Source organism: Halictus rubicundus, chromosome 10, assembly GCF_050948215.1.
Source record: "Halictus rubicundus isolate RS-2024b chromosome 10, iyHalRubi1_principal, whole genome shotgun sequence".
In the NCBI taxonomy this organism is placed as follows: Eukaryota; Metazoa; Arthropoda; class Insecta; order Hymenoptera; family Halictidae; genus Halictus; species Halictus rubicundus.
The window spans coordinates 12,704,316-12,715,966 of NC_135158.1; the positions used below are offsets into that span (position 1 = coordinate 12,704,316).

At 39.9% G+C, this 11,651-nt stretch overlaps 2 protein-coding genes across 3 annotated transcripts; both read left to right on the top strand.

Annotated features, from left to right (window-relative positions):
• The first annotated feature begins 102 nt into the window (after nt 1-102).
• LOC143357641 (uncharacterized) lies at nt 103-2,840 on the top strand. Its single transcript, XM_076794162.1, has 8 exons — nt 103-599; nt 712-1,009; nt 1,088-1,241; nt 1,311-1,453; nt 1,524-1,714; nt 1,753-2,191; nt 2,263-2,493; nt 2,594-2,840. Exons 1-8 carry the CDS (start codon nt 510-512, stop codon nt 2,761-2,763), a joined length of 1,716 nt encoding a protein of 571 aa, XP_076650277.1. The 5' UTR covers nt 103-509; the 3' UTR covers nt 2,764-2,840.
• Nucleotides 2,841-2,942: 102 nt separating this feature from the next.
• LOC143357811 (uncharacterized) lies at nt 2,943-5,980 on the top strand. Of its 2 annotated transcripts, none has more exons than XM_076794435.1 (6): nt 2,943-3,309; nt 3,497-3,694; nt 3,754-3,911; nt 3,965-4,107; nt 4,316-5,082; nt 5,367-5,980. In XM_076794435.1, exons 2-6 carry the CDS (start codon nt 3,600-3,602, stop codon nt 5,743-5,745), a joined length of 1,542 nt encoding a protein of 513 aa, XP_076650550.1. In that variant the 5' UTR covers nt 2,943-3,309; nt 3,497-3,599; the 3' UTR covers nt 5,746-5,980. The 2 variants fall into 2 exon arrangements, with proteins under 2 accessions (XP_076650550.1, XP_076650551.1); XM_076794436.1 differs by having other exon boundaries at nt 2,943-3,143.
• Nucleotides 5,981-11,651: the final 5,671 nt, after the last annotated feature.

An 11,651-nucleotide genomic window follows, 5' to 3' on the forward strand; every position in this document is an offset into this window, starting at 1 on the left:
CTAAAATAATATGCAGTATATTCCTTAAAAGACATAAGAATTTCTAAAGGGTGATTCCTGAGGTAATTTGAAGTTAACTTTTTCTCAGAAAAATTGCTGGTAGTAGCTGTGTTAACGAGTTATTAACGAAAAACGCCGACCTATCAGAGACCGAGTAAAGCAGACGAAGCTTGGTGCGGCGCGGACATTTGAAAAATGATAAAGAAAAAATATTTCACATGAGGAAAATAAAGAAAAATTTCGATTTTTGTTTAGAAAATAATCGAGCTATCGAGAATCGATTATTGGTTAGAAAATAATCGATTCTTGAGAAAAAGAATCGAGTAGAGTCGCCCAACACTACTCTGTACCAGTGATGAGATATGAACTACATAGGTTTTCTCGCGCGTGCGCGGCGATTGTAGCATTTGATTGTTCGTATACGAAGGAATATAAATATGGTTTGTTTGTCTGGTTTGTTTATATATTAGTCGAATTTTTGCGATAATTTAAGATAAAAATAGTAAACTATGTCGATCGATGCTTCCTTTTATAAAAATGTATTTCTCCTCATGCAAGTTATACCACCATCATTTGAATGCACAAAACATTTTAAACAGGTATTTTATTTTGATGACAATAGCAATCTTCTGAAAATTAACGATTAATTTTATTGATCGCGATTTTTGCTAATGGCTGCTACGCATTGTATTTAATTTAATGAATTTATAGGGGATGTTTGATAAACCTAATCCTGTAGGTTTCATTCATATTTCACATTATTTATTATCAATATACGATCCGAGAAAGTTTCAAAAAATTGTTCCATGGCCCATCCTGAATAAAAAGGATGAAACACAGTACCGTGTAAAGGTGAAAGAATATTTAGACGTTATAGCCACAGAAAATTCAGATATACATTTTCCATCAATACTTATGATTCACATAATGCGGGCAGGAGGCACAAGGTTCTTAATCATCATGTGGAAATTATCACAAATTAGTCTCAGATCTTACATTGCAAGACACTGTAAATAATTGTACTATAAATTATAATTTAGACTACAATTTATTCGTGTTTGTTATGGAATTCATTTTTTTTTTATAGATAATAGTAAATTGTTGCAAGCTCCTGATACAGGAGTCACTTCCAACATAAGCAAAATATACATTACTAATATAAATTTGGAAAGAGATTCTACTATCTCTGAGCTTATCGAAGAAACCAAATTAGCTATCAAAAGCTTTGAACACTACATGCAGTAAAGTTTAATTTCACTTTATACATTCCATTATTTTAAAAATTGTACAAAATTCTATTTCTTCTTTAGGTATTATTGTAGTGTCTTAAAAAATATACAGACTGCTATATTTGAAACAACAGAAAATATAAGAAAATGTATCCAGGTAGCTCCAGTTAACCAAAACATTGCAGAACGATTAGCAGATCCTAAGGATAAGGAAATTATAGATTGTATAGTATTTAATACTGATTTATTTTAAATGAATAATAGCTATGGATCTATAGAAATTTAAATTTTTAGTGTGGAAAGCAAACATCTATGCAGGAATTGAGCATCTTAATTACATAAACTCTCATTTATGCAGTTTCAAAAGTCTCAGTAGCAAGATAGTTAATACAGTTTCTAGTTTATACACTGGTCCACAAGTTTTAAATGCAAATAATCTTCCAGAGATAGATGCCGAGGTGATACAACAGGTTTTTAATAATAATACAAAGATAATTAAATAATACAAAATACATATAATCAGAACACTAATGAACATATATTCCATTCCATATTTTATTTAAAGCATCATCTAGGAAGTGGATTGTATATAAATGGTTCCCTAGGATTTTATTCTTTATTATTAATGCTGAATGAAATACTAAAACAAACGGAATACTGTCAAAAAATAGATAGCTCATCCAATTTGTCAAACTGTGCAGCAATAATTACTGAGCACAATAAAATAATGAAATCCATGGAAGAAATATCTCAGAACTTTATATTAGAAGTGGCTGATGTCTCACGTGAGCTACAAAGTAGCTTACCAGATAGGTCATTTCACTTCACCATACAAAATGACTTTTTCTATTCTATGAGCCAGAAAATATTGTGTGAGGCTCCCAAGTTTGAACTTTCTTTTAATGAAATTACAAACAATGAAAAACTTGCAATAAACAAATTACATATGTCTCCAGAGAAAGGTAATATTCATTTCTCTGCACAATGTGTGTAAGAATTGGGATCCCTAATTTCATAGGAAATGATTTTTTAGGAAAGTACGAGTACTTGTTTGCAAGGTACAAGAAACACAAATGTCTTAGTCCTAAGAGATCATTATCAAATTCTTCGTTTACTAATCGCTCAGAAAGTAAACCAACTGATTGGATGTCACCCAAAAGACTTTCATTAAGTTGTAAAAAGAGCTCCCCTAGCAATAATAAAAAAGTCTCTCCGCGATACTCTAGATTATTTTCACCCCGAAAATTAACCAAACATTACACAGGTTTGTAATACAGCATTTACAATAGATCATCAATCCGGACGTTCGGAAGATTATAACACTTTCGGGATCGAAAATTTTTTATTTCAAATATATTTTTTAGGCAATCGTGGTGCATCTAGTCCAATACAACATGCGGAACAATCGCCAAAGTCTAGCTATCAAACAATAGACTCCAAGATAAATTTAGACAGGGCAGCAAAAAATATTTATGAACTTTCTAATAAAATTATGAAAATCGCAACTTCTATATCCGAGTCTTTAAAAAATTAACTCTAGGGTCCAGAAATGTATATTTGTAAGTGATATGTGTACACGATAAGTTAATAAAGAGTTATATATTTTTACGAGAACAATTATGCGTCTTATACATTTTTATAAAGATTTGTTTATAACCCTTTCAAGAATCAAGCCCTGATCGTAAATGAACGTGCCGGAATTGTGGACAAAATTCGCATCTGGTACATCGCGTGGAAAATCCATATCGATATGTTATTGCAGTTTTGCATTTACAAACAAATTTGTGCAACCTTGATCCGAATTATGTTTTCATGACATTGTCGGCTGCAAGAACAAAGGAGGATAACCAATCGACGAGACGGAGACGGAGACAGAGTGGCTAGAGAAAATCGCGATTGGTGTGAAATTCACTGGTGTGTAGCCACTTGCATCGGACGGCGTGATTGCAATAACGTTTTAAATGCAACTGCACCGTGTTTACAGTAGTTTTTTGCCGTTGTTTGTAAATTGCAGCCGTGAGCGATAAGAATTTCATAGCGAGGGACAAAAGTACTTGTACACTGCCGGTTCAAATACATTGTAAATAAACATTACTCGTTTCAGGCAATGCAAACATTTAATTTCTTAATGTTGTATCAACATTAGTAAATCATTCTCGACTTGTTCGATGCATCAGATTCGTTTCGTTCACTGAAAATAAGAGACAACGTTGCATAAACACGTTTTTCTTCCATTCTACCTCGGGTTCTGCACGAAAACCTCTCAGATTTTAGGTTATGGCTCGACTATAGCCCATTCTATTTTCCGACATTATTGCGGCATTTTATGAGGAGACGAAATTAATTTGAAAGGAAATTGTGGTGAATATAATGTTGATTTGCTCAGCTCATGGTTGTCTCTCGAATCAGGACACGAGGATCGATGGAAACGATGTTTCGTTGTTCCCTTTTCCCGACGATATCGCGTGAGTATTTGTTGTTCCTGTAAATCTTACTTATGTATTAACGTTATTTCATTTTTCAGTCAAAGAAATCAATGGTTGAAGAATTGTCAATTAGATGATATCGTAGAGAAAGGCAAACCACTCTACGTCTGCAAGTTGCATTTTGAGAAGACAAGCTTCACAGATTCTATGCAGCTGAAACCCGATGCTGCGCCAACTATTTTTGATAAAGTTGAAGGTAAACAGCTGCGACTACATCTTATCTGAATGCTAACTCAAATAATGTTGTAGAAGGACAAAGGAAGCGTAAGGCAGACAATGAGCTTGAGCAGGAGCCAACCAAATCTCCACCAGTGAAGCATAAAAAGTTGGATGACGATTCGCACAGTTTAGTGACACCGCCGCAAAGTCCTTGCACTCAGCTAATAAAAAATGTAAATGATTCTACTATTTTATTAACACATCTATAGGCAATTACTATAAGTAGTAATTCCTACAGTATTATAATATAAAAGGAGGTTTTTAAGCTTCCTTCGGGTATAGCACTATTCTTGAAAAGCCTATTGATAGGTTTCCAATAGATAAAGTGTTATTAAGTAGTTAAAGAAATATTTATCGTACTCATGAGATATGGTTCTACAGGCAAAGGAGGTGAATGGGGAAGACAAGATGGATATAGCTATAGAGAATGAAGTTTCAATTAATGGGTCTGCTCTTTTAAAGTCAGAACTATGCCAAACTGTAACAAGAGGAAAGAAGCAGTACCGGCTAACTATACAGATAGACAAAATACATGGTAAACCATGTCCTAGATCGAAAAAGATCATGCGACTAGCACAATTAAAGAAGGAGAAGCAAGAGCTGTCTAAGACTATGAACGACATAGACCAGAAAGATCAGTTTTCGCCGACAAGTACTAGAAAAGCGGTATGCGCAAAGGGTGGTTGTAAATTAAAGAAGTCTATTTATGATTCTAAGCCAGCTTTTCAATGTGAACACTGTGATAAATACTATGTAATGAAAAAATCGGAGAATCTAGGAGAGACGCATACCTGTACCATATGTCAAAAGGCCTTCTCATCGTCACAAGCCCTGAACAACCACACCAAGACCCATTTTGTATGTTATATGTGCCAAACGGAATGTGGCTCGCAAATAGCCCACGAGAAACATACAAAGCTGCATTCTAGCTCGGATCCGGTTAATCCCTATAAATGCCACCAGTGTACAGAAACTTTCAAATTGGTGCAGGACGTGAGGCAGCACTGTTTAATTGTTCACCCGACGATTAAACTGCAAAACACGATTTTACAAGTCACCGCGTCGCCCTTAACGCAACAAGTACCTCAACAGCAAGACTATCGTTGCGTCAGCTGCAACATAACGTTTAGGAACGAGCAAGCTTATAGGTAACTTTCAAAACAGAATGGTATAATGAATGTTTGGAAGAAAGGCGTATGTTACAAATTTTCTGAAGTGGACTTTTTAGAAAATGTGATGTGCAAATTATTTTGGCAAAGCTTTTAGTGCTCAACAATGACACTAGAGGTGATTCTAGCTGATTCTTTCATTGCCACATGGAGCAACGTATTGTTTTTACGTCTTCTTGTTTTACAAAATATAACGTACGCCCTTTTACAAGACACCCATTCCACATTTTCGAATTCTTTGCGACTGATAAATATTTTTTCAGGAATCACATAAGCTCTCACAAGAAGAAAGAAGGCTTAAGGTGCAGCATCACCGACTCCAACAACATATTCCCAGTTCCAAATCCTTTAACTGGTAGTCAGATAGGCATCCTGCGAGCCGTGAAGTTCAGTTGTAGAGTCTGTTCCATGGAATTCGACAACGTGGGCGAGGTTGATAGACATACGAGAACGCATCTAGAAAAAGACAACGAAGAAGAAAAGAAGTGCAATACGTGCCAGAAGCAGTTCAAAACGACTGCACAACTCAGCGAACACTTGAAGTCTCACGAGCCGCGCACACACCCATGTACCATTTGCTCAAAAACATTCATTAATCGTACAACACTGAAAATACATTTAAAAACTCACGGTGAAACGTAGGTCCCGGCGGTATCGGCGAGATTTAACACTAACTCAATTTTTCTTTTAAAATTGAACACGTCATCGTGCAAACATTTTTGTGAATTTATCGACGACAGTGCACTGTCATAGTGACAGGGACACCAATAGCTTTCAAAGTTGTACAGTGTGTTAATCGTGTTGGTGTACGCAACCAATCGGGAGCGAAATAAACCTTATGTATGTGTACGGAAAATTATTAAATTCTTCATCAATGGACCATTGTATTCTTTATAATTTTAATGTAAGCCGAGTCATTTCATCACTGTTTATCTTTTACTAAAATAACGTTTCTTTTGTTACAACTCTTCTTTTTGTCAGCGACTGTACATTAAGGGGGTATTCTTCTTTTCGAGGCCGTTTTTGCGTGAATTGGTAGGAATTCATTCCGAAAAACTATTGAACCTTTTGCAGTAAGAATAATCTAAATTACATGAGTTCTATATTTTTGTATGGAGTATGTCTTGAAAAAGGTAGGTCGAGAAAAAGAAAAATCGACATTTTGAATATGGAAAACCAGAATACTCTTATACTGAGCGTTGGCTATCTTTTCTATCAGACCGACAGAAAACAGTTCGAGCATCCCTTCCCAAAGTCTATTAGCTTCATCAAACGCCAGATCGAAGATCAAGTTGTTCTTTTGAAAAAAAACATCCCCAAATTTTTTGTAGAAAGCATGTTCGACAGGCTCGCATAAAGTCGTCTTCGGCAACAAGTGTCGAAGACTATGGCACCGAGAAGCTCCGCGGCAGTCACCGCAAGGACTCGGGGGGGTAGAAGAATGAAAATAATAGTGAGCGGGCTCCTTTGAGGTGTGTTCGCTCCTTTTGCTGATGGAACGCGCGTAGAATGATCCTGATTTTCCCGACAGGAGTCACACACCGACTATGAGAGGGGATGAAGAAGGAGAGTCGGAAACGAGGGCAAACGACCCTCTGTGAAAGGGAAGCCGCCAGCCAGCGGCGGAACAATCGCGGCCGATGTTCACGGTCCTCCTGTCAACGGGAACCACTTCAAACGTTGCCGGCACTCAATGTGTTTATTTGGCCAACGTCAAATTTACTCGTGGCGAAAGGAGAGCTCGCGTATACCCCGTCGGCGACACCTTGCCGCCCACCCTCGATCCCCCTTCGCCCCATTGCGAAGCCGCTGTTTTCCCCGGGCCGAGGAAAATCGGATCGTTTTGTCGATCATCGGCATTTGGGCGTGGCTCGTGTCGCCTATTGTCCGAACGCTGACTTTTCCCTGGTCAAGTACTTTCTGTATTTCTTAGGAACTCTGCATTACACATGCAAAGCCTTGATGCTCTCTTTGGAGATATTCGGCTCAAACCTAAGTACTCACGGCTGGGAAACTCACTAAAATTACTTATTATCAATAGACTATTAACAATTGTGGAGATTGAGATGTTTTCTGCTTACAAGATGTAGCAGTGGGGCCGTTTTGTATGACTTTTATTGAACATTGTGCTTGCAATGCATTTTTATATCAATTACGAAGTTAGTAGTATTCCTGTAAAAATTGTGACAAAAGTGTCCTTCCATTGTGGCATAGAATAATTTTCTTTTCGGTGTAAGGGGAGGAATCTTGCAACCCCTCAGGAATGAATATTCGTTGGCTGTCTTCGTGTGGTTAGGGCGGAGAAGATTAAAATGTACTTGGTGGCGCGTTTCCTAATACAATATTCCTCAAGGGGTGGTTCACGGAAAATCGCGCGATTTGCTACGCGACAGCCCACCCGTTTCCCTTAATTTCCACGGGGCAACCTCGGATAGAGGTACCTGGACCGCTTAGCCATCGTGAAAAACCATGGCGAATTTATGGAGTGGCTCGCCTCAGCACCGTAATACCTGGCCGACTGTTGTCCCCGCATTTTCGTGCTGACACACCGTTACTAAATACGCGGGGACACGTTTTTCGTTGCCCTAACGTGGATTAAAGGACGACCGATGTGTAAACTTCTATAAATGGCTCTGTTCGGAGACGGTCGTTGGATTTAGGGTCGCAGGCAAGCAGTATATTACGATTTTGCGAGTCAGACATACCGACTTGTCGATGCAAAGAAGACAAGGAATTAATTATGACATTATTATTTGAAACGATGATCAGAAATAGGTGGTTAGAGATAGGGGTAGAAAGTACGCATTAGATTGCGAATATTGAATTTTAATATCCCTGACGGATTCGAATATCTTTAATGCAATGTGTGCGTTAAATGTGCATTCGAATTTCTTTAACACAATCGAAATCATCTTTCACAATGTTTTCCGCCCGGTTTCCCGGTAATTTTTCGCCACTTTCGGCCAAGAATTCGCGATTCCGGCGTGGCGATCGATTCGCCACGTGTTTGCAGAATTTTCATAGGAGGCGACAACATAGGAGACGAAACGATTTCTAGCTGAAAAGGGACGTCCCGCGGTTGAATTTGCAAGGCGCACTTCGCCGAAAGGGTTGTCAGGACATGCTAATTCACGACAGTGACCGGCATTCGCAGTCGGGAAGCTGTTTCCCGATTGTGCGGGACCGTTTATTCGACGTCAAAGCGCCGACGCGACGGCGAGACGCAGCTGCATCCGATGATCATCCTTGCATCGTTTCGGCAAAGTACTATACAATGCTACTTTCGCACTATGAGCCGCTGGTGGTTGCACATTGGTACTTTCTGTGATAGATTGCGGTTCTGACGCATTTAAATGACTCGGTGCAATTTGACGCGGCAGAGAAATTCAAAGCATTAGGCTCAGCTAATTTCTCTCACTGTTCTAAGTTTTCAAAAAATCCAAAAAAATTCTGGAATACACATAGAACTCTCTATTTCAATGTGTAATCGTGGTAACGTCGAACGTTTAAAGCGTTAACGGACAGAAAGAAATTGAAGAGTGAAATTTCCCTGCGGGCATAAAGCTTCTATTTGGCTCCTGCTCTTTGTAATTCGTGCGAACAATTTTTGCATGTGCAGTCTAGTAATAAACATGATTCCGCAATACACTGGATTAGACAGTCATAGGTTATTCCTTGCGTTACGAAATCAGGAAAATTTATGGTACGAAATCATATTTAGCGATATGTACTTCTTGGGAAGCAGAACTGGAGCAACAGCATCAGAAAATGACGTTGCTCGCGTGATTGATGCAGGCATAGCGGCCGGTAGGAGCACCGGAAACCGAGAAACATGTTAAAAGACAAAGCCGATTGTGTTATGAGAAATAGCATGGGCCTGTCTCGGTAAAGCTCTCGGTAAAAAGATAAATATAAATTCTAGTTTTGGGAAAGGAGAATTCTGTCGAAGGGCCCGTGTCCGAGGGAAGCCATTGTGAAACCGCAGAACGCGCGTGCACGCGTAGGTTTACGCGTCGGAAAAATCGGGGAAGACGGTCGCGTCGCGGTGTTCTAACACTGCGTAACGGAGAAGAGAAAAGGTGAAGTTTCGGGAGAAGAATGGGAAAAGAGACGGGGAGACGCGCCTCTCTTCTTGCTGTGGGCACGGGCCATCTGGCAGAGCGATCTTTTATAGGATCTATCTATCCCCGTGTCCTCTGCTCAATGAAGGAGCCACTCGTGTGGAAGTTGCTGGCCCTTTTGATTAATGGCCGGTGAGATAAACCGCCTCTGATGCTCGATAGCGTCGCCGATCAACACGGGGAATCGTCAAAGATCCTCGAAGTGGCCCGATCGACTGCAGTCTATGCTGCAATTGCAACGCGGTGAATATTAATTCGACAGTATGGTGCAAGAATGATTGAAAAACATTTTCTGGTAAATTTTCGACGATTGTATTAGGCTCTCGTCAGTTTTCAGTCGCTTATCTTATGATTTGTTTAGAGGCGAGCGTAAACGATGCAGTTTGCAGACGGAGGGTTAATTATTTCTGTAGCCGGTGGCCGCGGCAGTCTGGTATCATCGGCGCCGAATAAAACTCAGTGATTCAGCCCCGCAGAAGTGATCGAGATCGTCGAGATTCTCATCACCATCATCCCCCGAGGAGCGAACCGCACGCACGCAGATGAGGATCGCGCGTTTCCGTCGTCGTACGGTGACAAAGACAACTTGTCGGGGCGACAGCGGGGCAAAGGGGGTGAAAAAAATAGTATAAATCATTGGCGGGTACCGGACCGATGAATCCCGTTGGGTTCATTCGCGTGGAAGGGGCATAATCAAATTTCGGGCCGCCATGCGAGGGGCGGTGACTCTTGCGGTCGTGCACACTTTCCAGAGCTTTTCTGCTTACCGGAGGGTGGGATTCGGTCGAGGGCTATTATGGGGCTCGCCATGGCTTACCCCTCGACTGCTACGGTGCAACCAGGGGGTTCCGACAACCGTCCAACCGTGTACCGAGCCGAGGATTGCATACGACGTCGCGACGCTTGCATCCGACGCACCGTGTGAAACTCGCAGACACCGCGGAAACGTGTAATCTTTCGTTTCAAGCACTTTAGGCAAGTTGAGAATGCTTCTAGCACTGTTCGGAAATGTTTAAACATAAGCTTTGATTCGTCGAATCAAGATTTCTTGAGCTAGATCTTGCGCAGCTTGTTTCGAAACTTTTTTGCATCTTTGTTAGGCGCACAAATTGTTTCGTAGTCCCTACTGCGCGAATTTCATGATTATTTGCGAACAATCAGAACGCATTCTACTGGCCAAAATGATCTGTATAATTTTACGTAAGCAATCATAAATTCTGATGTTTCTTCCGATTCGTCTTTCTCGGTTTTACCGTAAACGCATAAAATTCGCAGTCTATTATCATTAATTGCATTACTACGGGCGGGATATTAGAAACATACAGCAGCGAAATACAGTAGAGGCGTAATACGTCGTATTCATTGTTTCCTTTCACACGTGATGGATCGCGCGAGTCGCGATCAGAAATTTGTTTCCCCATTGTCCAACGGACACTCGAACGCGTGATCCTTCAATTTTAATCGTCCACGTGCTAGCCCGTCCGTCGTGTGCCCAAAGAAAAACACGTTTTTTGTGGAATCGGGGTAAACTGCTAGAAACATATACCGTCGATCCGTCATTCGACATTGACAGAAGCACAAGACGATCTGACGAGGAATTGTTGTCCAGTTTTTTTCGAATAAGTTAACGAAGCGTTCGGCCAAGGACATACTAACAAATGCTTTTTACGCAGACATTGCCGGCCGAAATTAAATCTTTTGTTATCTGTCCTGTGTCCGAAAGTAAACGACGCTTCGAAACATCTAGAAAGTGCTAGAAAGGAAAGATACAATTGTCAAGCGTACTAAGCGGGCTGTAATTATTCTCAAGAAGAAATTATTTCTCTCAGAATATCAATAGTTCCCCAAACTTTATTGCGGCAAATTTTCCATAAATATTCTCTACTGTCAATTGGAAGCTCGTTGTCAAGTTTATAGCATTTCAAGCATATTTAACAGGGTTCTAACGGAAGGATTACGGACTGGTCGGAAAGAAGTGTCTAAATTACGGTATTGGTTTCCGTGCAAGTATTTCGATAATTAGTCCGTGAAGAGTGCAATATTTCATTGGCTCTATCCTTTGTTACAACACGGCCATAAAGGATCACTCCTAATAGGCGAATTCGCTCGGTCGCAGACACATACTGTTCCAGATTTACCTGCGGGGAACACCGGGTCTCGAATATTCCCGGTTTACCTGGAAGACTATTGTTTCGCTATGTTTAAGCCGATTCCATGGAAACAATATTATGTATACCTAGTTCGCATTGTAAATTTTATGATTACCGAGTCTGTCAAAGGGACGGATGCCAGATTTTTTCTTTTACAGTTTGTAAAGTAATCGAAATATTTTCTTGAGAAATTATACTTGTTTGTTCAAGTGATTGTTACTGTAAAATCCTACGAAATCCGAATAAATTCAAACCTGTTATTATTATAAAGGAATGT

Coding starts and splice junctions, on each gene's coding strand:
- LOC143357641 (XM_076794162.1), top strand. CDS start 510: ATGTCGATCGATGCTTCCTTTTATAAAAATGTATTTCTCCTCATGCAA. Junction 600..711: donor GCACAAAACATTTTAAACAG/GTATTTTATTTT, acceptor ATGAATTTATAG/GGGATGTTTGATAAACCTAA. Junction 1,010..1,087: donor ATCTTACATTGCAAGACACT/GTAAATAATTGT, acceptor TTTTTTTTATAG/ATAATAGTAAATTGTTGCAA.
- LOC143357811 (XM_076794435.1), top strand. CDS start 3,600: ATGTTGATTTGCTCAGCTCATGGTTGTCTCTCGAATCAGGACACGAGG. Junction 3,912..3,964: donor TATTTTTGATAAAGTTGAAG/GTAAACAGCTGC, acceptor ATAATGTTGTAG/AAGGACAAAGGAAGCGTAAG. Junction 5,083..5,366: donor AGGAACGAGCAAGCTTATAG/GTAACTTTCAAA, acceptor ATATTTTTTCAG/GAATCACATAAGCTCTCACA.